The sequence below is a fragment of the Falco rusticolus genome, chromosome 4 (assembly GCF_015220075.1).
Source record: "Falco rusticolus isolate bFalRus1 chromosome 4, bFalRus1.pri, whole genome shotgun sequence".
NCBI classification, from domain to species: Eukaryota; Metazoa; Chordata; class Aves; order Falconiformes; family Falconidae; genus Falco; species Falco rusticolus.
The window spans coordinates 109,600,077-109,626,956 of NC_051190.1; the positions used below are offsets into that span (position 1 = coordinate 109,600,077).

Genomic DNA, 26,880 nt, shown 5'->3' on the forward strand with positions numbered 1-26,880 from the left:
AAAAACCAACGCGTGGGTGACGAGCGGCCACCTTCGAAGTTTCTATTTTATTTTATTTATTTTATTTTGTGTTCCGAGACACCCCTCGGTCCGCCTGAAGGACCACATGGTGTGCGCGCCCCGTCGGCGGGCCGAGCGCCCCCACCCCGTGTCGGCGCCGTCGGGGGCGAGGGGGCGGTGGCGGCTGGAGGGCGCTGCCGGGCGCGGCGGCGGCGGCGGCCCCGGCCCGTCCATGGCCGGGCACCGGCGGGCCGCGGCCGGCACCACCTGTGAGGCGGGCGGGGATTGGCGGGCGGCGTCACATGACCGGTCACGTGCTCGAGGCAGCTCAGTCCAAAAGAAAATGGGGTTTGGTGTAAATCTGGGGGTGTAATGTTATCATATATCACGCTACCTCGTAAAACCGACACTGAAGCCTGCCGGACAACAAATCACAGGTCAAAATTATGAGCTCTTCGTATTATGTGAATGCGCTTTTTAGCAAATATACGGCGGGGGCTTCTCTTTTCCAAAATGCAGAGCCTACTTCTTGCTCCTTTGCAAGCAACTCCCAGAGAAGCGGCTATGGACCAGGCGCGGGTGCCTTCGCCTCCTCCATGCCCGGCTTGTACAATGTGAACAGTACCATATATCAAAGCCCGTTCTCTTCCGGATACAGCCTGGGCTCTGATGCCTACAACCTGCATTGTTCCTCTTTTGATCAGAACATTCCCGTCCTCTGCAATGAGCTAACCAAACCCAGCTGTGAGAAAGCGGAGGAAAGCAACCTGCACAACCAGGCTGAGCCTAATTTCCGGATATACCCCTGGATGAGGTCTTCAGGTAGGGGCAAGCGGAGAGGGCTCGGAGCCGTGGCAGCCAGGCAAAGCGTGTCGCCAGAATTACTGTCAGCACAGCCTTTATGGTTTTAATTATAGCCGAGGCGCCATTGCGTAGAAAGCCCGTGGCATTGTATGTAAATGAGTATCATAAAACTTTTTATTGCCCAATTAATGGGTTCTAGCCTCGTAAATTTATTTAACTCCATTTGCTATGGAATTTTAGCATTGAGTTGATTTGCGCTGTTTGCTATAGAAATGTGGAGAGTTGGCTGCGGGCTCCCAGAGCCCCCACGGGTAAACGTCTCCCCTGCCCTCTGCCGAAGTTGGGCAAAGAAATCCCGCTGGCGGGGGAAGGCGGAGGGGAGAGGGGCGTTCAGGAGCGGGGGACGGGCTGCTGAAGACTTTGCCAGCCCACGTTGCCGAGACGTGCCACTTTCGTCCCCCCTGCCCTTTCCACGGAGATAAGGATCTATAGAAATGTACTAAACAGGAAAACGGGGCGGGGGGGGACGACGACGACACGGGGGGACGGGACTGGGGGCGAGAGTGTGTGAAAAAGGAGAGCTCTCTTCTGGAGCTAAATGCGATGTATTGTTTACGATCCAGGCGGGGTTGGGGGGTGTGTGTGTGTGTGTGTAGGGAGCCCCCGACATGAAAATAAAATAAATACAGCCCAGCCTTCCAGCTTTTTATTTCCCCTTGCGAAACGCGAAAGTCTGGAAGGTTTTAGGGAAATACATAGCCTGGGGGCAAAGTTCCTCCTCCCAAAAGCAATTTCCTCCCCCACCTCCTCTCCTGAATGCTTTCTCTCCACTTTTTCTAGGTCTCGAGCAACTTAATTTTTGCCCTGCCTGAGCAGGGCAGGTCGTGTGGCTGAAATGTCTTTGTTAGGGCAAAGTGGGGGGGCGGGTGGAAGTGAGGGAAGGGGATCATTCACTCTCGCTCGGCCGCTTTTTGTTTGTTTAATAATAATAATCATAATAACAACAATAATGAACCCAGACACACACCCAACACTAAAAAGAGAAAACTTTCCACTTCTCTTCTTGCCTAACTCCTGGCCGTGTGTGCCTGCTTTCAGGTCCAGATAGGAAGCGAGGGCGCCAGACCTACACCCGCTACCAGACCCTGGAGCTGGAGAAGGAATTCCACTTCAATCGTTATCTGACTCGGCGGCGGAGGATAGAGATCGCCCATGCCCTTTGCCTGACGGAAAGGCAGATCAAAATCTGGTTCCAAAACCGGAGGATGAAGTGGAAGAAGGAGCACAAGGAAGAGAGCTCCAGCACCCCGGCTCCCAACGAGCCCACGTCAGCAGCAGCCTCGGTCGAGAAAGTGGAAGAAGACGAAGAGGAGGAGGACTAAGGAGTCCCACTCGAGGAAGCGATCTCAGTATAACGTATGCACATGACAGTTGGAAAAGCTCCCTTTAAAGAGGGGAGAAGAAAAAACAAAACAACAACAAAAAAAGAGAGACACTCACTGTTTTTATTTAAAAAAATACAAAAATATCAGTTCCCTTTAATAATCATCTTGCAAGTGAGCATTTGCAAACACGAAAATGTTTCTTGGGGTGGCTTTCCAGCCTTCTCTCCACTCTCTTGTACTCCCCAAATCTGCCCTGTGCCGAACTTCTCGGTAATATCTCCTAAGAGCATCCTACAATCATTTGTTTTTTCGTTTACCCAAACCTGGCTGAGTTTGTCCAGGAGACATTTCAGTGAGAGAACTGCTGCTTGCACAGATGGTAAACCGTGACCTTCCGAAATAACTACCTGACTCAATAGTCCCAATCATGTGTAAGGGGAAAAGTGCATTAGGCTCACATTAAGAAAAACTACCTAATTTTGAATAAGTAGCTCTGCACTTCTCTTTTTTTTTCTTTTTTTCTTTTTTTTAATTATTGTTAGGAAAGTATCATAACTAACAGCTACACTAACAAAAGGTTAAACGGCAAGGGGAAAAAAAAAAAAAAAAAAAAAAAAGATGTTCCACAAACCACTACAATCCACAGCAATGATTTGTACTACCTATTTTCCAGACTACCTATATATCTTGCTCCGCCTACCTATCTTCGAAAGTATACTGTATTTTAGTAGTCGAAAGAAGATAACATTACTAATGTGAATCGCAAAATGCTTTTAGAAATGTAAGTGTAGTCATTTGAAAAGCACGCATCAATAGCTTTGGTATAGAATTTGGTACCGAAAAGGCTGAATATATTTAAATTTAAAATAATATATTTATTCCAAAGCAATTATAAATGAAAACCATATGCTGCAATATATCTTTGTTCTCGATTCTTTACTATTCCGAGGAAGCAAACATGCCAATATTGTACAAAGCGGTTTAATATCTCCCGTTGGCTTCTACCTTCGGCTGCCTCTGCTAAAGGCCGTTTTATTCTAGGTTGATCTTAATATAGCGGGAAGTGTTCTTTGAGAAGTGAATTTAAATGACCATGTAACCACCTTTAAAAAAACCCTGTTTGTCCTGAATATCTGAACGTGTTAATATGTAATACCGTGAATTTTCCTACAATAGCAGATACTGGTTGGGGTTTTTTTTGTTGGTTTTTCTTTTTTTTTTTTTTTTGTCATTTATATTCGTCTTGGAGTTAATTTGTAAGATCATGTCATAAATTGGGAAGTATGTAATTAATTTGGAAACTTTGTAGCATGATGTATTGTTAAGAACTCTGTATAAATCCGTCTTGAAGGTTTGGCGAAAGTTTATTCAAAAATTGTATGTTACAATGTGTTTCGATGTGTTCGTTGTGAACATTTGGGTATGCCGTGTAAGTATTGGAAGTGGGGAAAAAAATGTCTGTGAACTCTCTTTGGAAGTGATACCGTGTTCAAACATCTCCCACAATAAATGTGTTTTATGTTACACAGAAAATAAATATGCTTGTTGACAATGAATTGTGTTTGTTTATTAGGGAAACATTTCGAAGGAAGCATAAAAAAATAATTTACACAGACAAATAGAGAAATCAGACCATATAAATCTTCTTCTTCCGTAATCAAAGGAAAAAAATGCAAGGTGATGAATTGATAGGAATCAGTCAATTTCTGAATTTTTTTTCCCCCTAGCGCAGTTGATTAATAAAGCGGAAAGCCTTCTTTATGGGAGGGCTTCCTTCCACCGTGTTCCCGTGTCCTCTTGCAATCATAACCTCTGTCCAGCCGGCCGGCGATCAAGCCGAAATCACATGCAGTGAAATAATAATTTGTAATGAACAGAAAGTGAGATGCGAAAGTTCCAAGCATAAATGATCTGGTCAAGTACGTGTGTGGTTTGTGCGTGCAGCTTTTGGGGGGCGGAGGGGCATCAGGATAGCATTAAAAAGGGGGGAAATCCCCCCGCTTTAGAAAATGTATCGGTTTTGCCAGCTACCACGTAATGTCTAGGAGATCTAATATTTTCAATCTTTTTTAAAAAAAGAAGAAAAAAAAAATCTCCCCCTAAAAGTCCCTTTATTCGGCCGGGTAAATGCAGGTAGAACCAGAGCATCATTTGCACAGAAGTTCCCTTTTCCTGCTATACTCCATTCCTGGTCAACGTACTAATTGTAATTTTAATAAAATTAGTACAAACTCCAGGTCTTTTAGAAAACTCCAGGGCTGCCTCTGTGGTAAGATGGCGCCTCTCTAAGACCTGCCTCTTCTTAGTGATGAGGAAAAGGCCATAAATCCGTTGTTGTTTATGAAAATTTACAACTTTGCAATACAACTTTATGAGTTGTTCGGTTTTTCCATTGGTCGTTGTCGGTCATGTGGATGGTAACCGTGAACATGAACTTTTTTATAATTTCCCTTGCGAGAATAGAGCCGCATTCTTTTGCTGAGCTCTGTCCTGCTTCGGATCTCTCTGGCTTTCAATCCCCATTTCATTTGTTCTTTGTAAGGCAATAGTGAACAAAGTGTGCGGAGGTTCGGCATAAGCAGCCGCCTAGAACACAGATCCGGGATGGCAATTTCCAGTTCCCCCGCTGGAAGGTGTGGCATATTGGATTCAAAGCACTGGCGTGGCAGATTTTCAACTTGCAACCTGGCTAATTTCCTGCTTCTTCTGGCACCAAAAGGAGGGCGATTCGTCTCCTGTGCAGCCAAAGCGACAGCTGTCAAAGTCGCAGGGGCTCCTGTGAGCCAGAACCTAAAAGGTGAGAAATGTATATGACACTACCGTAAGCAGGGAAACATGGTTTAATACGTTTAAATATTAGACATGTGCAATTAAACCAAATTGAAATGTTACCGGCCAAAAATAGAGGTGGCTGCAGCTCAGTTGATTTTGACCAGTGCATGCAAAAATATGCCTAAATAAATTGTCTACTTTCTATTATTTAGCAAGGACGCTGTGGATTTTTTTTTTCACGAAGTTTATTTCTGTTTGCATTTGCCAGAGGGTTGCTGTGACATTCAGGTTATTTTCTCAGAATGTAGGTTTATAGTATCAATCCGGGTTGGTTTGATTTTTTTTTTCCCCGCAGCACAAGGAAAAAAAAAATTAACCCCCCCATATTTTTTTTTTTTATTTCGTAGCATTAACTTAAAGTTCATTTGCGGCAGCTGAAATGTAGATGTAATTTAATTTTTACTGTTTCAGAAAAAAACCCAGCAGTCAGCACAATGACTCCTGGCTCCCCTGGCATGTTCAGGAGAAAGGTTATTTCTGCGCGGCGGAAACAGCGCGAATGTGTCTTTGATTTTCTTTATCAGATCAAGCGCTGCCTGCAAACCCCCCATGCCTCGCCGTGGGTCCATCGGAGCAGAGGTGCCGGCGCTTTCCGGCGTGGGTAGCTTGCGCTCCTCGGCTGCGCGGAGCGGGATTTGCAGCAGCTAAACTGATCTCAGCGCCGGAGATGGAGCTTTTTTCCCCCCTTTCCCTCCTTGTTGTGACTGTTACGGTGCGGCGCTGGGGCGGGGGGAGCGGCGGCTGGCGAGCCGGTGCCCCGCGGTGTGTGCCGACGGGGGGGGAGCGGGGCCCCGGGGACGGCGCCCCCGAGACCCCCCGCCGCCGCCCGGCTCCGCTCCCGCCTCCTTATGGCAAGTGAGCGGCTCTGGGCGCTTTAAGTGTTGGCCCCGGCTCTGCTTGTACTGCCGGGCTGATAAAGCATTGCATTTGCATTGCATTGCGGTATCCGCCGGACTGGAGCTGCAGTGAGCGCCGGATTATTTATTGCGGGGCCGCGGGTGCTCAGTGCTGCCACGGCGTGGCGGAACGGCGGAGGCGGGCGCGGAGCGGCCCCCGCAGCCCCTGGGAAGGGCAGCGCTGGGAGCCTGCGCTGCTCGGGGGAAACCCAAATAAAAGACCAAATAAAATAATTAAGAAAACAACAACCCAACAAAAAAATCTGGCCTACCTTTTTCTATAGGAGCATCGCGGCTCGCCCCCGGGCAAGATATTCCTGCGGGACCGGCTCTGCCCCCTCCCCTTTCCCTCCGCTTGTAGCTCAGTGCGTGTCAACTGTAAAATATTACAGTGGGAGCGGGCTGGGAGGACCCGCCCGCGCCTCCCCGGCCAGGCTCCCGCACCCCGTCAGCCTAAACAACGGTTCGCCTTGCCCAAACTGTTTGGATTAGGAGCTATTAGTTAAAGGTTGGTTTTGGTGACGCTGCCGAGCATGATAAGGATTTGTAAGTGGTTTTATATCCTAGGAAAAGGAGGCTTTTCAGTTTAAGAGGGTTACTGCCCCCGCACCTGTATCCGAGGGTGGCTGAGGTTGCCGTCCGGGTTTTCGGCGGGAGGAGGAAGGCGAAGTGTGTGGTGGAGGAGGTGCTGGGGATGCGGGGAATTCCGAAAACAAATAAAAGGCGGATTAAATACACGGGTATCGCAAAGTGTGATTTTGTTGCGGTGGCAAAATGCAGCGGTTGGCTTTCTGCTTTCCAGGGGGGGAAATGGTGAAGGGAAACTGCTGCGAAATGTGTCCGGACAGGGCATTTCCCCAACAGAGCTGGGGGGTAACAGATTATTGTAATTCGGGGTTTTCTGGGGGTAGGGGGGAGGAGCGGAAAGGATGCCTGAATGTGACTGAAGCGGAGATTGCAGTGCAGATTGTTTAGCTGTCACTGTAACTATTCTAACACGACCCAGCCAGGCAAACGTGCACATTTCATTCCTTTTAATATTATGGGATCAACGAAGAAATATTTTCGCTGCCTGCTGTCGGGCTTTCGACAGTTTGGTTTGGAGGCAAACAGTATCTTGAAAAGGAGGAAAGAAATAAAAAGAAAAAGAGAGAAAGAGAAAAAAAATCAGTCTGTAACTGATGCTATAAAATGTAAATATAACTAAACTTAGAGTGATTTTTTTTTTTTTGTCTCTGTGTGATGGATTGAAACAAAAGACTGTCTGGCCACAACTTGTTTAAAGTGAGGCTGGTGGGTTTCGCTCGGCCCGAGTATTCATTTTTCACGGTGCGTTTTCGTTCTGACCTATGTTGGCGAAAATCTACTCTTTTAAAGACCTCTTTGTATTTAGCGTGCTGTGTATCTGTTTGCTGGTGTTCCCTCATTTTTTAACTCTATTCTCACTGAGTAAAAACCTTTTTCTGGAGAAGGCTGGCTTTCAGGAAATACATGTTTCTGAAATGACCTTCCAAAGCATGCAGCTAGTGAGCTGTAATTCTACCAGGTGTGTTTATGGATTAGCCGGGCTGAAGAGGTTAAGGAAGTTGGGAGCAAAAAAAAAATAAAATTGGAGGCAATCAACATCTGAATGTGAAAGTCCAGCTGAGACTGTGAACAATACAATCTATTGTGGAGCGATGTTTTAACTCACTACTGTTTTATAGGTATCGTAATCTGCCCCCGGAAATGAGACAAATAGTCTCCCAACAACAACAAAACTCTCCTTTGAAAGCTACTTTAGGAAACAGGGCTCGTACGAATGTCACTTTCCGTCAGAGCGCGTTTAAAGTCAGGCTATTCAATCTGTTGTAATGAGCACGGATTATGAGTAAATACAGCTTGGAATGAACAACCTCATGTTATCTCCAGGAACTGCAGGGTTACGGCTGAATTAAAAGCGCCTCAGCGTATTTCATCAGCACTGTTACTGTCCCTGCCCTGGGCCAAGAATTATATTTCCGCTATGGGGTAACTGCCATGTTGAAAAATGAAGGTGGAAATATTTGTTTCACGTATTATTTTTTTCCCTTTTAAAGACACACATCCACATTTAATCAAATTATTCGGAGCAACAACGAAACCGATTGGCTTCTGCTGACTCATTAGCAGGGCTGTATTAATTGGGAATAGTCCTACTGGCTCGTTTTTTAATTTGAATGTTTTATTTCCTCGGGTGGACTCTGGCGGGGGGCGGGGGAACTCGGGGAGAAAGGACACGTGGAACTTTATCTGGGCTGCTCGGGGGGCGCCGGGAGCCCGCCCAGCCCTTCCCGGGGCCTTCTCGGGCATTTGGTGCAAACCAAAAATCCCCCTCCCCGGAAGGCCACCGTTTCCTCCCCCGGCCACAACCTTTGCGTTAATTATGAGGGTGTTCATTAAGATACAAGACCTCTTCCACGCAGGACGCGTCGGCCTCTTTCACAAAAGCTAGGTTCGGTGGTAAGGCGGGCTCCCCGGGCGAGCTCCGCAGGGAAGTCTCAGCGGAGGGGCGGTTTGCGGGGAAAATAATAAAATAAAAATCGCCTAAACCCTCCTGGATGCGGTTGTGGCTTCGGGGTGGGAAAAGGCAGAGAGGCCGCCCGGCCCCCCAGCGCTGCGCGGCGCTCCGCTCCCCCTTCACGTGCTCCCTCCGCTCCAAACTTTCCCCCGCCGCATCCTCCGCCACCGGAGGGCCGGGGGCGCCTCGCCCGCCCTGCCCGCGGGGCTGCGCCGCTCCCGGGGGCGCCAAGCCTGCCCCGGGGCCCCCAACTTTTAAGGGCGCCCCCCCGCCTCCAGCCGCCGGGTGGGGGGGTGTCCCCGTCCGCCGCTGTCACGCTGCCCGCACCGCCTGCTCCTGCCGGGAATTATTCCTGTTATTATTACTGTTGTTATTATCGGAATATTTTTCCTCCGGAGGGGCGGTGCCGCCCCGGGGGCGCGGCCGGTCCCAGCGGCGCGGCGTTGCGTTGCGCGGCGCTGCGCGGGGCGGCGCGGCGGGGCCGGGGCTGCCGGTAAGTTGGCGGCGCGGTGGCGGCGGCCCCGGGGGAGCGGGCGCCGCGCGCGCTCCCATTGGCCGCCCCGCCGTCAGCTGCTCCTATTTTCTGCTGTCGCTTTTGGCGCTCGGCCATCCAGAAACAAACCACTTCGACGACTCCTAATAGTTATCGCCAGATGTACTAATACACAACAAATCACGGTCCGGGAGAGGGGGAGAGCAAATGAGTTCCTATTTCGTGAATCCCACTTTCCCGGGAAGCCTGCCCGGGGGCCAGGACTCTTTCCTCGGGCAGATCCCCCTTTACCCGGCGGGCTATGATGCTCTCAGGCATTTTCCGGCTTCGTACGGGGCAAGCAGCCTGCAGGACAAGACTTACACCTCACCTTGTTTCTACCAACAGTCCAACACCGTCATTACTTGCAATCGGGCTTCCTATGAGTACGGAGGCTCTTGTTTTTATTCGGACAAGGAAATTAGTAGCGCCTCTCCCTCCGGCAGTGGCAAACAGAGGGGGGCCGGGGACTACCTGCACTTTTCTTCCGATCAACAGTACAAATCCAGCGGCGTCCAAGCCAAAATTGTAAATGACGAAGGCACCGACCGGAAGTACACGAGTCCTGTTTACCCCTGGATGCAGCGGATGAACTCCTGCGCTGGTAAGGCGTTTCGATGCAATCAAGGGGGGTGGGGGGTGTGTGGAAGGAAAAGTTTCTTTCCCCAAGATTTTGGGGTGGTTTTTGGTTTTGAGATGAAGTCCTGACTGCTGGAGAGGCACGGTTCCTGCAGGGCAGCGTGTAACACGAAACCTTCCCAGGTTATTTTAGACCTGGCACATTGGCACCCGGGGAACAGTGGCCGAGAGCCCAGCTTGTGGATTCACTGCTGGAAGTTACTGGGGAATCCTTAGGAAGCGGGGGTGTGTGGGGTGGGGGGGTATGGGAGAAAAAAAAAGAGAAAGAGGAAAAAAAAGGAGCACAGCAGTTTTACCACCCTCCTAAAGCCACCCCAAAGCCTCTGTTCCGCTTCTTCATTGTCAGAGAGCGATGCAGGGAATATGCCCTCTGTACTGAGGATCCAATGCATTTGTGGCACATTCCTCCTCGCCCCCCTCCCCCAGCTCATTAGCCTGTAAGTATTGGATATTGAGAGCACGTTTCTGGGGCCGTGGGCGCACTTCCATGGCATCGCGGATTTTCTCTGACTTACGAGTGAACTTCACATAATTGAACTATTCTGTCCAGGAGTGATGCGGGGTGGTGGTGGGGTGTATTGGGGTGGCACTTATTTTTAATTATCCCGTATTAAGACGTTTACTTCCAGTGTTTGCTAATGACTCCCATCCTCTCCCCTCCCGAGTTCATGTTTGCTGGACTGTGGGTCGCATTTCTTTTTTGGAAAGTTAAACTTTTAGCAAGACCATTCTGATGCTGCTTTGCATTCGAGGGCAGTAAATTCCGGAGCAAATGGCAAAGGCTCTTCTATGATCTTTAGCTGATGTCTATAATTATACTTCAATTACAGATCCTCTGTAGTCACAGCCATGGCAATAGAGTGTGTTTGTGTAAACACACCCGCATATACGTGCGCACACACACACACATATGCATGCGTTCAGCTCCCCGGATCGCGCACACGTGTGTGTGTGTGTGCGCGCGCGCGCGTGTGTGTGTGCGCGCACAGGGTCTCAACATGCATCGGGTAGACACTGCTCAGCGGTTCACACGGTGCGACCTACTTCACTTTCCCTAGTTCCACCTTAAAGCCTCTTTGTATGCCAGTTGCCCCACCACCGTAAGCACGCTGCACATCCGCATTTGCAGCTGGTCAGGCAGGAGAAAGGAAAAGAGGGGGGGAGGAAAAAAAAAAAAAAAAGGCTCCAGGAAACCACAGCAGCTTCCCCCCTCCCCGTGATTGTGCCTGCAAAAGGAGGCAGAATATACTAATCGCTCTTTCTGGTCTGAAATCAGTGGGCCCTGTCCAATGCGATCGTTTTGTCTTTACTTCTACAGGTACAGTATATGGAACTCATGGGAGACGAGGGAGGCAAACTTACACCAGATACCAAACGCTAGAGTTAGAGAAGGAATTTCATTTTAACAGATACTTAACCCGAAGACGACGTATTGAGATTGCAAACGCTCTCTGCCTTACTGAACGCCAGATTAAAATATGGTTTCAAAACAGGCGGATGAAATGGAAAAAGGAAAACAAATTCATAAATTCCACACCGCCCAGCAGCGAAGAAACAGAGGAAAAGTCAGGGGAGTAGAACCATGTTTAATAAACGCTACCAGGCCTTTCCTTAGTGCTTACTATTACTATTATTATTTACCTTGTGTTCCTTCTGCTACTAAAATCCTATAGGTTTTTCACAGTCTATTAATTCCCAAAAGGCTTGGTTAAAAGATGTACATTTTCAATCATCTGTGACTTTCTTTAATGTATGTGGAAGCCCTAGCTTTCGAGCTACAGGCATGTATGTATATAACCATCTTTCGAAAGCATAGATGGCGTTGCTTAATATGTTAGAGAAATGGCCCAGATTTTTAAATATTTGAGGTCAGCTTCTGTGTGTGGGTGCGTGTCCCCGGTGTGCCTGTGTGAAAAGACATAAGAGAGTGATTTTTTTTTTATTAGAAATGTTAGTGTTGTAGAAATACGAGAGATTTTAGAAAACCCTGGGTTTATTTTGTTGCTAACTCCCGCCATGTCGGGCCATCTCGTTATGTTGTTTGGGAGCTTATGGTCTGCAGGGAAGAAAAAAAAAGTTTTACGCATGTGTAAGATATTTAAATGGCAAAAAGAAGGAAAACACTGTTAAAAAAATCGTTGTACAAACCCCTGGGCATAAACTTGCAGTTAAAGTGAAGATGAATTGCAGGGAGATTTTTAAAATGCCGCTGAACTGCCTAATCTGCACTACTAGTATTGAAGTAAAAAACTCGGCGTTAAACTTCAGGGGAAGCGAGGAAAGAGGTTTCAAAGCGGTCGAATTTCTGTGGTTCCCGTTGAGCTTACACTGAGGTTTCGGTGAGCTCAGCTCTACACTGAAGGGGCTTTGAATTATGGACTACGTTTCTTGGGGCTTCGTGGGCTTGGGTCGATCTTCCTTTCTTCTCTTTCCTTTCTTTCCTTTTTTTTTTTTTTTTTTTTTTTTTAATTAAAAGAAAGTGTCTGTCATATTAACTCGGGGATCTTCTTCCCTGCTTTTGTGTTATCTTAATTCACATTCGCATTTCTTAGCACTGGAAAAAATAAATAGATACTCTAAAGAAAAGTAGCTGCCATAAAATGCTTCCATTTCGAGTTCTCTATAAGTAAAATAAGCGCAGCGAAAATATCGATTAATATATACGATGTATCTCTATATATTATATTGTGTGTGCGTGAGTGTGCGTGTGAAGCTGTGTACAAATACACTTGTATAAGCATTAAGGCTCTTTTGTTTGGAAGGCAGCGCAGTTTGGGCTACCGCTCTAAATATTTTAAAAGCCAAATCTGGAAAATACTAATGCAAAATGGCTACCGCCGCATTCAGACGGTTTTTTTTTTCCCGAGAGGCGGAAAAATAACGGCGACCGTAAAGGCGCCTGGAATTTGACCCCCTAGTTAGAAAAACGCTGCACGATATTTATCTTTCATAGGTACCTGCCATTTCAGATCGGCAGGACCCAGGCGCCTCTCGAAACCTCCGGCGCGGGAAAAAGGGGGAAGGGGGGAGGAATCATTAAAAAAAAAAAAAAAAAAAAAGTAAGAGACATAAACGTTGCCAGCATAGCATCCGAGGATGGGTAACGTAGGATATGTGAACCGGTGTAAATAAGCCTCGCGCGGGGGAGAACAGGCACAAAGCGGAGCGGTCCCCGCATGCCAGGCTCTCCGGCGGCCGGGGTCGCGCAGCAAGCTCCGCCGGCCCCGCAGCCCCGCCGCCGGCTGCCGGTGCCGCCGTCGGCGGTGGCAGGCTAGGCGGCGGCGTGCCCCGCGCCGCTCCGCGCCGCCGTCGGGGGCCGTCACCCCGGGCCGACCCCGCGGAGCCGCCGCCATCCCCCGCGCCGCCAGCGGGTGGCGCTGGAGGCCGGCGGACGGGCGGGCGGCGGCGGCGGCGGCGCGCGGCGGCGGCGCGCCCCGGGCCGCCCGCGCCCTCCCAGCTCCCCCACCAGTGCACGAGTTTACCTCTAGAGGTCATCAGGCAGGATTTACGACTGGACAACAAAAGCACGTGATGTGAAGCCGTACCCCATATTTGGGTGCCTACGTAGGAGGGAACCAAGTACATGTCCCAGTCATTTCCATAATTCATCATAAATTGTGCAAGGGTGCTATAGACGCACAAAACGACCAAGAGCCACAAATCAAGCACACATATCAAAAAACAAATGAGCTCTTATTTTGTAAACTCATTTTGCGGTCGCTATCCAAATGGCCCGGACTACCAGTTACATAATTATGGAGATCACAGCTCGGTGAGCGAGCAATACAGGGACTCCGCCAGCATGCACTCCGGCAGGTACGGATACGGCTACAATGGCATGGACCTCAGCGTCGGGCGCTCTGCTTCCACCCACTTTGGTGCCAATGAGAGACCCCGCAGTTACCCGGCCAACACCACCTCTGCCTCGACAGAGCCCAGGTACAACCAGCCCGCGACGTCTTCCCACTCGCCTCCCCCTGACCCTCTGCCCTGCACCGCCGTGGCCGGTTCGCCTGTCAGCGAGAGTCACCACGGGGTGAAAAACTCCCTCGCCAACTCCACCAGCACTTCGTCCAATTCCAGCAGCAACACGCACATCAGCAGAGACGGGGTTGGCACCTCGTCTGGGACTGAGGAAGACACTCCAGCAAGCAGCGAGCAGGCAAGTGCCCCGACCGACCAAAGCACAGCCCAGCCTTCACAGCCCCAGATCTACCCCTGGATGCGAAAACTGCACATAAGTCATGGTAAAGCATATACCCTGTTCTTTCTTTATTTCTCTGGAGGAAAAGGAGGATTTAATGTAAACCGGGTGGCTGCGCCGAGCAAGGTCGGGGAGAGGGGGAGAGGAGGGCGTGAGAGCGGGCAGCCGCCGCGCACAGCACAACTCTGCTCGCAGGGAAGCACGCTCCCTTTCCCGGCGAGTCCTCTCCAAAAGGGAAAAAACCGCCCGGCCCCAAAATCACAGCCCGCCTGGCTCCCAGCGCCGGCCCCGGCGGGCGGCGGGGGAGCAGACAGCGCCTTCCCGGAGGGGGATCGGGAGCAGAGGCTGCTCCCGGCTCTCCTCTGGAAGGGGGATCCTCCAGTGGGAACGGCGCGGTTGACCCCATTTATTTTGCCAAGCCGTATCAAAAAGAGAATAAGAGAGGGCGACGAGGGCAGTTTTCACTGCTGGGAAGCCATGGGGGAGGGGGGGGGGGGGGCGAGTCGCCCCAAACTCCGGGGAGAGGGCTCGAGGGGCGCGGGGAAGCGGAGCAACTTTCAGCCCGGCGTACCTGCCCTGCCCTCGCTGCTGGGGGAGCAGCCGCGGGCTCGCTGCCTCCCAGAGCCTCCCCCAGCTCAGCCGTGGGAAAGGGCTGCACGCTTCAGCTTTGCTCTCCCAGCCCTGAAATCCAGCCAGCAGCAGAGGCACCCCCCAAACCAGCTTATCTGGGGCAGGCGGAGGCGGGGGGGGGGCGAATTAGTCTAAAAAAAAAAATTTTTTTTTTTCAATTTAAAAAAATCGAACCCCAAATCCAAGTGAAAACTTACCGAGACCACCAAATCCCCCTCCCCCAAGCCTTTCCGAAAAGGGGCTGGAGGAGGAAACTTGTTGAGCGTTTATCCAAGCCAGAAACAAAACCAGGCAGGACTGAGAATAACGGTCCTGGTCGCTGGTAGCTGCAATAAGACACGAAGGCTCCGAGTGGCTGCTGAGAATCTAAATCATGTACTTTTCTCTTCCAGACAACATAGGGGGACCAGAAGGGAAAAGGGCTCGGACTGCTTACACCCGCTATCAGACCTTGGAGCTGGAAAAGGAATTTCACTTCAATAGATACCTGACCCGCAGAAGAAGGATTGAAATAGCACATGCTCTTTGCCTCTCAGAGAGACAAATAAAGATCTGGTTCCAAAACAGGAGAATGAAATGGAAAAAGGATAATAAGCTGAAAAGTATGAGCATGGCAGCTGCAGGAGGGGCATTCCGTCCCTAAGCGTTTGATCAATTAAAAGTACTGAGCAGTATTAGCTGACCCTGCGTCTCATGTCAGTACTAAGTTGACTTTCTAAAACTTCCTTGTGTTACTTCTGTGAAGAAACCCTGTTCTTGTCGCCCTTATTCATCTTTTAATCATGAGCCTGTTTATTACCATTCTCTCGCGTGTATAAGTAGATCTGCTTTTATCGTACATTTCTTTGTCTTGAATGGCTTTGTCTTGAAAAAAATAATAGATGTTTTAACTTATTTATATGAAGCGAGCTGTGTTACTTGAAGTAACTGTTAAAACAAAACAAAACTAAACAAAAAAGAACAAAAAAATAAGGCTAAAAAAAAAAGGAGAGAGAGAAAGAAACCCTCCCCCCGTTTAGTACAAATGTTATGTGTTGCACTCAACCTGCTTAACTGTGCATGTGTGGTCAAGTGTTAATGTCTGTATAGCTCCAAGCTGTTAAAAATATTTTTATTCAAACTACCTATATAATTCCTGTGTAATTAATGCTGTTGTAGAGGTGAAATGATGAAATCAACTGAACTTGTCCTACGTGTAGTGAATAGTGAATCTGTGACGAAAACTGTGATTCCAAGCAGTATGTCCTTGCTGTGCCTTTGTATATGACTCTTTGCACGAACTCTTAGAAGTGGCTCTTATTAAGCGCAGCTTCTGTGATGTATGTTTTTTGTGAACAAAGTTACAAATATAGTCAAAGTCTGGCTGTTTGAGCAAAATGTGATCAGCTTTTTTTTTTTTTTTTGTATTTGTTTTTAAAAAAACTGACTGGAAATCAACAAAAAAAATAAACTTTCTATTGTAAAGTTTTCGTGATCTGGTCTGTGCAAAGCAAGAAGTTGTGCTTCCTGATTTGCCTCTGGAAAAGATATTAACCAGTGCAGAGTTTGTAGTAAGATTTTACCTGGCTCCTGCTGCACGTTTCAAATAGTAGATGCTGCGATTGTCCGCTACCAGTATTTTTAATTGAAAGTTTGATCAGAAGTTCCTCCTTACTGGTTTCTCGCTAGGTGTAAAGCTGCATCGCAGGACCACAATCAACACCCTTTGTGGGTAAATCAACTGCTAGCTGTTTGCTGATGGTTGAAAAAAAAAAAACCCAAAACATGTGCTTTGTTAAAACACGCTGCTAACTCAAGCCGTGTTTGCGTCGCTCTAGAATTTCTCCTGTGGTTTCATTAAGTATATTTGCAGGACAGCCACGTCCGAGCCCTCTGCGTCTAATAGCAACCCTCGCTAGCCACATTCCCACTTTTCACCCTTTAAAGATTTTTGGTTTTCTTCACTACGATTAGTTTGCTATAAACGTAATGTTACTTACCCCATCAGAGCTTGAATGGTTAACTCTTCTGGGCTTCTAAGAGCAACTAAAGATTTGCACATTTACTGACTGGTTACATTGATGCCTTCCCTTAAAAGTTATAAAACAGTAAACTTTATAAGCCCCAGTTCCGGCTATATGACATTTGGGTGCCAAATGAATAGGGTTTTGTCTATGAATTAGATCGTAAAATCATCCATAGCACAGACAGATAGGCTCACTGGCTATAAAAAGTCACGTGGTGCCATTAAAGTAAGTTTTATGGTTTTGGGGAGTTGACATCCAACATTATATACCACATAACATATAATCTCACTGACGCTGGACTTCATTTGACTCTTTTGCAGGCTACGTGTGCCTCCTGGCCATTCAAATTGTCAGGTTTAGGGACAGAAGTATCCAAACCACAAGTTCTCAATACTGTATGAAAAATGGCTCCTTGCAAGTCAAAGGTAAGTTTTGTGCACAAGTTCCTTAAAGTTTATTTGTACAGTGGGGAAGCCGAGGCTCCCGCTCGCTCTCGCTGCCTCTCTCTCCTCTCTCTTTCTTTCTCTTTCCCTTTCCCTTTCCCTTTCCCTTTCCCTTCCCCTCGGCCTGGAGCTTTTCAGGACGGTCCCACCGAGCCCTAGGGGCAGGATCAACCACTAACGATCCAGGTTGCGCTGCAAATCCCCCCCCATCCCTTCACTTGCAGCAGCTAGCTCTCTATTTTAACGATCAAATCAAAGTAAACCACAATAAGCGACTTTGGCAGAGATGGATTTTGGGGCCTAGCTTTAATCACTTTGACTACCGCAGAAGATAATTACTTCCTTTGCTCCAATAGACTCTCCAAGTTTGGAGAGGTTTTGTTTAGCAAAGAGTAGTTACTGCAGGCAATTAAAAAAAGGGGAAACAAAATAGATAGGGCTTGATATTATCTGGGCAGTGCTGTATGTAGGCATGATAGAGTTGGAGGCGTGCTGATATGGTAATAATCTTTGGATTGGTGAAATATGTTGCACATCAGAGCTAGTATTAAAATGGCACAGACTGTATTTGGAGCGCTTAAGATTCCTATTTTCTGCATTGGGTTGTGCAGAAAGCTTTAGCTATGTATGTATGTCCATCTGCGAGCGTGTAACATGTTTCGGGGATGTGCATTTATAATGTTGCTGTAACTTTTCCCAGATCATATGTGTAATTGCATAAATATATTTAAATTATGTGTGTCTGTGCATGCATGTACGAATCAATGTATACGCCTGTATAAAGCCGTGCACATGCGTATGTGTGCCTAATATAGGTGTATCTATGTATACAAAGGGTGTGTACGTGTGTATATGTTCCTGTGACTTTTTTTTTTTTTAAGCGAACCAATTGACTGTAACTTGTAGCATTAATACAAGAGACTACAGGTCATTAGAGTGCTGCAAATTATGAAATACGGGCTTGGTTTATTGAAGATTGTAAATATCTCCTTAGCTCTGCTCCTTCCCTCTCTGCCTTGTATTGCTGGCTGCCATTGTGGGGTAGGCCCCAGCTGCGTGTTTACTTCAACATTCTTTTTATTTAAGTGGACTGTTCTCACTAGAGTGTGATTACTCAGCAATAAACTTTATGGCCGGATTTAACTTTAGTCTTTGAATTTCCAGGACTTGAATGAAAGGGTGAAAGGAACTCTGTCTTTCTCTGGGTAGCATTAAGGCCTGATCCTTACCCTCAGATCTGTTCCTTAGGCCAGTGATCTCTGGGGGTGCAGACCAACTAGTTGGGGGTTAAGTAAGAGATTTAAGAATTGCCTCAGATATATATATATATTTATATATATACGCACTCACACACACAAAGCAGCTGTGAGTATCTCTTTCTCTGCTCAGGTTTGGAGTAGCAGGGATTAATCAGATCACTTTGTTTTCCTTCATGTGTCATAAAGTCGGGTTTGCAAAAGAATGGGGTGGTTTGATGTGAGCTGGGAGATGGGCTTTGTTTTATTTTGCTAGTGCTATCCTGTTTGAATATTGCGATTCAGGCTGTATCTGCTACTGCAAGTAAAAATGAGAGAAAGGCACAGGGGTACAGGAGGGTAAGGTTGGTGTGTACCTCTGCAAGGTCTGCACATTGTTGACTGATTCCTATTTTTAATTTATTTCTCTTTAACGTTAAAGAAACGGTAGTATATAAGGTTGGCTCAGCTCAAAGTTCTCACACTTCTACAAATATTTAATATTTAAAGTCAACCCCTTGTGTAAGATAAATGAGGTCTGAAACCTTTGTGCCAATGTATTCTTCCTACAAACACTAAACAAATACATACGCATATACTTTCTATTAAAAAAATGGGAAAAGCTTTAAAAGAGCATATCCAAGTGCACATTTGAAAATCATTTCCGTGATAAGCAGCTGGAGATTTTATAGTACACTAGCTGTCACATTTTTGTCAATAGGAATACCAGAAATATATATATGATAGGCGCATATGATATGATATTATATCATATCTTATAAAATTTTATAGATTGGGGCACAGGTATGAAAAACCTTTAAAAGTTTGGGCTTCATTCATATACGGTCCTTTTCCAAGGAAAATCCTTCGCTTATAAACGGGAATGAGAACGGACACGGTTTCCAATTACTCAATATTCAACAACACTGCGTTATTTGAAATATCTGGTGAATATACAAACACACGCACACCCGTTCGACCAATATTTTAGGAACCTGGATATCATCGCGGATTGTAATTTTTCATTGTCTAGAGCAAAAAGATTTGCTGTTACATATTCTCACGTTTTTAAATGTGGCTTCTGGAGCATATTCCACATCAAGCAGTATACAGAGATTCAAGAACTACGGAAAAGAAAAATACCCCCAAACCCACAAGCATATAAAACCGCCCGTACTGCAAGAAACTCTCTAAGAACAAAAGAAAGTTAGCTAGAAATTACAACTTCTCCTTATTTCTGGCCCTGCCCTGTCCTAAGCAGCACAGTTGAAGCCATTCAAATCCAGAAACGCATTAAGATTTTCTAATCCGCTTTGAAATTCAAACAACCCTAGACTGCCGAACTCTACCAAAATATTCCCAGGTCCGAATTGTTTTCCGAGGAAAAATGTCATGGAGAATAATCACTGGGAATCAGGAGAGAGGTCTTATCTGCACACATTATTTTTCTGCTGTGTTTGGGGGATTTATACGTGCGAGTTTGTTTTACTTTAGGCATGGCAAGTGGCGTTCTGCGATTTGAAATACAGCTTACCTAATCCTTTGAAAGAAATACTTGAGTGTAGTGTGTCATGTCTAAGCATAAGGCCAATTAAAGATTAGGCAACTCTCTAATGTTTTTAACTAGTGACTTTGCAAGGCATAACTTTCTCTAAACCAGAACTATAACAATCCGATGGAAAGTCATCCGTAAATTACAGCTCTGCAGCCTTGTCTAAACCCTGCAAACGCCCTAATTGCAGAACATTACGGGGAAATTATTATTCTGCCATTTCCTTACATTTAATAAGTGTGTATCTGTGGAAGGGTGACAATAGAGGGGTTTGCAATCTGCTCCATGGGAAATTGAATGGAACAGATCATGAGGGGCGGATCAGGAGGTTTCGATTTCAAACCCTGGATACTGGAGCAATGCCTTTTCCCTCCCCGCAAATACAGATTTAACGTATTAAATGCAGACATAAATAAGTCTCCCGACCAAGTTAAGACGCCGCTTTGCCTTCTTAGCTCTTTCTCTTTCCTGCTTTTAACGTTTCCCCGATTTGTTGCTAGTTACTAGGCAGAGCTCAAAAAACACAGCTCCCACAGTCGCCTGGTCATCTTTGAAAATATTATCCCTTTCAAATTAAAGCATCCTCACTAATGTCTCTCTGGAAGGCAAATACCCATGGACCATCACAGTCACATGTTCCTGTAGCTACATGCACAAACAATACCAAATCTGACATAGAAAGCGTGTACAATTTGCAAGGATTTCGCCTTATAGCACGCATAAGGAATCTTTCCTATATCCCCTCCCCAAAAAAATGTCTTTTCAATAATAATATTTGCTATGAAGGTTATTGGGTAATTATTGCAATTTTGTGGAACAGTCCTTGCTTGAGGTGAAGTCTGTCTCTGGATAACAAATGGCAGCCCGTGCAGTTCACTGCCAGGTTAAGTAAATGCAGAAAAGATAAATCTGCACACCCTAGGAATCACCAGCAGAGCTCGCTTTAGACCAAGTTCACAGTCAACTCGTTTGCCTAGACAAGGCTTCGCAAACAATTAGACTTGTTTCTTTATGTTTAAATCAAGGAGAAATGACTAAGACCCTCGCAGCAGAGAGCTGCAGCTTTTCCCCCAACGCTCGTCGCTACATTCCTTCCAACCTCACGCCCAGAACTTACCCAGCATTTCACCTGCAATTGTAACCATATAGCGCCTTTGAGTAACAGGCTTCCCTCCAACGCTGCCGAAAGGCTGTGCAAACTGATCTAACAGCACTTTACAAAGCTGCGAGATTAAAGAAAAGGAAAAAAAAAGCAATAATTAAACATGCAAAAATATCCGATTTCTCAACAGCAAGAAGAAGGAAAAAGAAAAAAAAAAAGCCCTTAGAAAGCTGAGGGAAACGGCAGAACTATTGAAACAAACAGTGCGAGTCTCTTACTCCTAAAAGAAGCTGCATAGCTTTTGTATATCTTTGTGGTTAAGGGCGTTACAACTGCAGGTCAAAAAGTTGAGGGTCAAAAGTTTACGTTTTGCACCACTCTTAGTCATTCGCCCAGACAGAGTTTGATGTCAATGTTATAGCCGAGATCTTGACTATCAGCACAAAAGATAAAATAGCTTTGAGTTACGTGTGTATCACAGTATGGACTCCAGGTGAACCCTACTGGCTGAATGACCTCAATTACCGAGGAAAGGATAGAAAATTCCTCTTTTTCAAGAGTAATACACGTTGTATTTCATCTTGAATTATCGGCCACATTTGTGTCTGAATATCTCGGGTTCATCCGCGGCAGGTAAACACGCGTGTTACCCCCACAGCAGCCGCTGATGCTGCCTCCTCCGCGAGTCAGGTAGCAAAATATTTCGCCCTTGTTTATTATATAATAACCCGCTTTAAGAGGTTTAATGTTAAGCCTTCTCACTTTGCAAAATGGGAGGAAGATAAGATAGGAGCGATGCTATTAACGTGTGTATCGATCCTCGCCGCGTCTTTGTTTTTGCTCTCATTTCTGTAGCGACCGCTAAACTGTGCTTAAACAGGACACGCTGGAGATAATACGGCTTATATGTCTGGTCCGAAGGAGCTCGTTTAAAATGCGGAGCCGTGGGGCCGCGTTGCGCTACCGATGGAAAATGCTGCGGAGAAGCTGGCGCCCGGCGCCGCTCCGTGATTTGGAGGGTTCTCACAGCCCTCTGGAATTACCAGAGGCAGCAGTTCCCAGCGAAACGGGGAACAGGGAGGGTTGTTTTCCTTCCCTCCATACACCCCCCGCCTCCCCCTCCGCCCCCCAAGAAAAAGTTTAGTGGAATTTCTTTGCGCAGAGACTTATTCCCACATTGCTGGGATTTTTTGTTCCCAGTGCCGCCTCGGTGTTAAAGCTTTAGCTCCTCGGTTAGGCTTGTTTGTAGGGAGAACTGGCAAATATTGCACAGGGAATTTCATTCTGGGGTAGATCACTGCAAACCCGATTCAGCCTGAAATGAGGAGGATGAGGGGTCGATGCAAGATGGAAAGGTTATTCCCAAATATTCATAAGCAGATATGAAAGGTGTGGAGGAGGGGACAGGGCGACGAGAAAGTCCGAGAAAGAGCGCACCTCACCCCCATCCATGCATTGCTGCCTTCCCACCCCCAAGTCAGGAGGCTACACCGGCCTTTGCGTAGCTGGTACGCGTGAATTATTTGCCAGAGACACAGCTGGATCGTGGCAGGCGAGCGCTATTTCTTGGGAACGAATATGCGAGAGGTTAGATTTCCGATTAGCCAAAGTGATTCTTGGAGATTTTGCCTAAAGTACCTGCTGAAGCCTGGGAAGTATATAATGCAAGTGTTCGCTCGTATAGGCACTGTTCACAAGTTGCTGCTGTTGCTTACTTGTAGTCGAGCGCTTGCATTGCACGTTTGGGGAGCCTGGCCTCGCTGAGATAGTATATAACCTTTCACATCCAGAGTATTTATTTGGTGTAAGAGTGAAGCCTGATAGCAAGCTAAAACCCGTAGCCAAATATCTATTTTGTTAGAGAATAGCAGGCGGATTGTTTCCAAGAACAACAATGCGTCTTTGATATACCCAGAATGAAAGCTGTTACTATAACCGGCTTACTCAAGAGTAGGTGACCGAAATGCATTTGCTTTCTCACCAAAACTATTAGTAGCTCGAATTCCGTATTTTCAGTCTGGTTTAGAATAAAAATATCGATGAGAATATTTTAAAAGAACTTGAAATGGAGACTTCAGTAAATATTGACTCTTCTGAATTCTTGTTTAAATTATGTCTTTAAAAAAATGGCAACAACCTGGAGCAGAACAGTTAATAATTTGAGACGAACACTTTCTGCCCTTTCATTCTTTGCATTCAGCACACTGCTGTCTGGCGTGGAAGGTCTGCTCAAAAGACCATTCATTTAAAATCCGAGAACAAATCAAATTTTGCGTGTGTTGATGAACCGAGCCAGGACAGAGCGAGTAAATCCCGCCAACCACCCCGTGGTTAAGAGGAGCCCTGGTACCAGGGCAGTCATCGCTTCTACCACATGCTAAACTTGGGGCAAAACTGCGAGCATTGCCCCGGCAGCGGCCACAGGAAAGAAGCGCTCCCGCCCGCGGAGGCAGGAGCAGCCTCGGGGGCTGTATCATTCCCAGGAACAAAGGAGGGAATACAGTCGATACATTCCATAACGTTTACATTTTCCCGCGATTTTTTCTTAATTTTCCCTTAGAAGTAGTGACCTGGGCAAAGCACCCCGCTATCTAAAAGACACTGTTATAGACCTTTTAGAAAAACTAAGTCCAAGGCCGAGGTGAACTTCAGGTCACCGCGTCTAACAAATATGAAAATGTCGCCTGGTGAAGGGCACGCCTTGTTATTTAACAAAGACTGTCAATGTGTAAGATTAATAAGAAACAAAATGCACACGGTGTCACTTTTCGGTCACTTTGAAACTTGGGACAGCCTCGCATTCAAGGGGGGAAAGCTGGGGCTAAATATATTCAAAATGGTTCAAATCAGATTCAAACCAGGCTGCTAGTGCGAGTCTTCCTCCTCCTACCGCTCTCGGTGGAGGATGCCCGGGCACGGCGAAAGGTTGACTTGAATTATTGTTATTATTGTTGTTGTTGTTGTTATTACTACTACTACTGTTACTGTTCTTGCTACTGTTATTATTTTTTCTTTAGGAGTAATTACATTTTAGCCGCGCATGTGGAGGGTAGCGGGAATGTTTGCTTGTTTCACAAGAAAAAGGGGATCCCCCTTTTCTCCCCTCCTTGGGTATGTATGAGGTTGCCTCTTCTTGGTGCATGAAAATTGACTCTCTCCTTCTCAACTTAATTCCAGTGGGGTCCCCATCTCCTCCTCGGCCAGCGTCGGCCAGGAAACTCTTGCTCCTTTATTAACTGATTAAAGTCTCCTTCACCAGTGAAATCGAGCCTTTAGTCCTTCTGGAAAACTGAGGGAGCTGGCCTATTTTTTCCTCTCCTTTTCTTTCTCTGAGAGCTTAGGATGATGCTACAAGTTTGTTAAAGGGAAGTACCGGGGGAAAAAAAGGGTTTCTGAGATTGTTTATTACAGCCATAAATCTTGCAGTAAAATGTCGAAATGGCCGTGTGCAAGATAACACTTGGTGGTCTTGGCTGGGTTCTTGTTTATGATAACAAAACCACAAAGACATGGAACAGGCCTTTTGGAGGTCCTGCCTCAGCACATCTTCGCAGAGTAATAGAACCACACGAAAAAAACAGACTTGGGCTGAGCAGCTCAGGTCACCTTGCAGATTTACAGTCGTATATAAAATTGTATCCTTCTTTCTGCAACTGAGCGCCAGAGCCCCACGGTAGAAAGAGGCGCAGTGAAACGAGTACACTTTGAGATCTAATCACGGTAAATAATACGAAACAGAGCCCGGTCAGCTCTCCCAGTATAGCGCCGAGCTTACAAACCGAGACACCACTTTTCGTTGTGTTTTACCGTGGCTTGGGAACACGGCAGACCGCTGTAGTGCTCTGCCCGTAGTGTCTCAGGACTTATGCCGAGGATAATATTTACGATAACCCAGTGTAATTCATCTCGTGCGGGCCGGCAGGTATTTGTACGTATGTGTCTGTACGTGTGCATGTATCTCTTTACGCCGGGAAAAGGCTCTCCGCTCGTGATGCACTTTGGCAATCTTTTTTTTTTTTTTTTTTACAGTCATGTAGGTGGGAAATTTATTATTTTACAACATGGGTCGCTGTTGGTTTTTGAGAGGGATTTTGTTGCTGTTGTTGTCTTTAAATATATATATAAATAAAACAATCTCCCCTTTCCTGTCAATTGCGTGTTACTGAACAGTTGCGGCTGCCTCTGTGTGCGTGTGTATAACCGCATTTCCTCTCCACGCAGAGTAAATAGAAAAACTTACCTATTACCATAGATAATAGGTATAATAGAACCAGAGTTCCATAGATGTGCTGTTGGAAATGAGTAAGTAAATGTGTTCTAACTCTTTATACAAATTAGACATTCGATAGGAGGAGGAAATGAGTGATTGTTTAGATAAGTATCCCAGTATACCCAAGTGCTGGAAATGTTCTAACATATTACAAGTCGCCTGCAATGTGCGTGCGTGTGTGTAAAATATAAATCGATACGATGTGTGTCTTGTTAGATAGAATATATATTCAAATATAATTTTATTGCATGTATCCATTATCTATAAAACTGCAAAAGACAATAATCTGAATTTAAACCAGGCTAACTGTTAATGCACTATCTTTAGGAGGGCGAGATCTAAACCGTATCAAATTTACGCTTGATATATTAGAAGTATTTTCCCATACCAGCAGATGAGTTTACCCACTCAGCAATTATATTCTCGAAGGGTGCGGTAAATATTTCTCTGTGTTTATACGCTTTCCAGAAAAGGAGGGGGGGAAAAAAACAATCCGAAAAGTTCGCTTGTAACTCCGAACGTACCAGACCAGCTGACGTTCAATAAGTATTTTTTCCCCTTAGAATAAGAGCTTAATTAGATTAACCATCAAATTTCAATTACCTAAGGTCAGGGCGGTTGCCTCCTTTCCCTCTGAGCTGCAAATATCGTTAACAGTCTCAGTTTTAGCAACGCTGAAGTGCCCGAGTGCCTTCTCCCTCCCACGCCAGGGTTTACGAGTCACTCCTGCGAAGGCGCTAGCGATTTCTCATGGAACAGAAAATTAAGAAATAAACCCAAGACAAGGCATACCAAACCGACGGACTTAAATTCGTAGTTTGGAAACCGCTCCTTCGCGGGGAGGGACGCTCGCAGTGAGCCCTGCGGTCGCCGGTAGGAAGTATTTGATACCATCGTGTCCGCTTTCCCCTCTCTCCCTTCCCCCTCTCCTCCCCGTTATTTTCAGGCTCGCTATAGCCCTCACACCCCGCAGGCCACTCAAGGACTTTCCTCGGCCTCCCCGCGACCTTCGTGCTAACTTTTGCATCTATTCCTCCAGCTAGCACAGCTACAAAGGTGCAAAGGGCTAGCCCGAGAGCTGCCGGCCGGCCGCGGTGGCAGCGGCAGGGCGCTGGGGGCAGACCCCGGAGGGCTGCCGGTGGCCTGTGCCCGGCAGCCGCTGCCGCCCTCTGCCTGCGCGCAGCCCCGACTCCAGGCGTTTGGAAATGGGCTTGTTTAAAAGGATTGTGCAACGCCTTGTGCAATGCCTGCCTCCCTCCGGATCGCGCAGCTGGGCTGCGCTCTGCTTCCTCGCCCCGCTTCCTACGCTCTCCCGCGGGGGAACGGAGAAACAAAAAGTGCTGGGGGCGGGGGGGATGTGCAGAGAGACTGTCGGGGCTGGTTGAGTTGATTCTCGCCTGACTGCCGGACGTGGCCCGGACCGGCGGGCGGGAGGAGCCGGGGATGCGGGTTAGAAGCGGCCGCGGGGCGCGGGCGGCCGGCAGCCCCCGGCGGGGCGCCCCCTGGGCGGGCACTTGCCGCCCCGGGAGGGGTCGCGGCGGCAGCGGCCCCCTGGAGCGGCCCCCGCCGTGGGTCCGTGGGCGCGGAGCTGCCCCGCGGCCGCTCGCCCTCCTTCCATTTCCTGATCCGGGGTCCGCGGCCCCGCGCGGTAATTGGCGGTGGCGGTCAGGTGGTGATGGGGTGGCGGGGGGTGCGGGGGGGTGTGTGTGCGTGCGTGTGTGTTGTGTGTGTTGTAGGCGCTCCAGGGGTGGGAAGAGAGGAAGGGAGGGGAGTGCGGCGGGGAAGGGGTGGGGGGAAGCTGGAGGCCCAAA

At 47.2% G+C, this 26,880-nt stretch overlaps 3 protein-coding genes and 1 long non-coding RNA gene across 4 annotated transcripts; 3 read left to right on the forward strand and 1 right to left on the reverse strand.

Moving 5' to 3' along the window:
* Positions 1–300: 300 nt before the first annotated feature.
* HOXA7 (homeobox A7) lies at positions 301–3,745 on the forward strand. The gene is made up of 2 exons (XM_037385782.1): positions 301–822; positions 1,903–3,745. Exons 1-2 carry the CDS (start codon positions 447–449, stop codon positions 2,184–2,186), a joined length of 660 nt encoding a protein of 219 aa, XP_037241679.1. The 5' UTR covers positions 301–446; the 3' UTR covers positions 2,187–3,745.
* LOC119147156 lies at positions 3,376–26,553 on the reverse strand. Its single transcript, XR_005103957.1, has 2 exons — positions 20,815–26,553; positions 3,376–4,979 (listed from the first exon to the last, which is right to left on the reverse strand). It is a non-coding gene; the product is annotated as an uncharacterized LOC119147156 (long non-coding RNA).
* On the forward strand, positions 8,995–11,347 carry HOXA6 (homeobox A6). Its single transcript, XM_037385781.1, has 2 exons — positions 8,995–9,592; positions 10,946–11,347. Exons 1-2 carry the CDS (start codon positions 9,157–9,159, stop codon positions 11,203–11,205), a joined length of 696 nt encoding a protein of 231 aa, XP_037241678.1. The 5' UTR covers positions 8,995–9,156; the 3' UTR covers positions 11,206–11,347.
* On the forward strand, positions 13,111–15,397 carry HOXA5 (homeobox A5). Its single transcript, XM_037385780.1, has 2 exons — positions 13,111–13,874; positions 14,854–15,397. Exons 1-2 carry the CDS (start codon positions 13,313–13,315, stop codon positions 15,102–15,104), a joined length of 813 nt encoding a protein of 270 aa, XP_037241677.1. The 5' UTR covers positions 13,111–13,312; the 3' UTR covers positions 15,105–15,397.
* Positions 26,554–26,880: the final 327 nt, after the last annotated feature.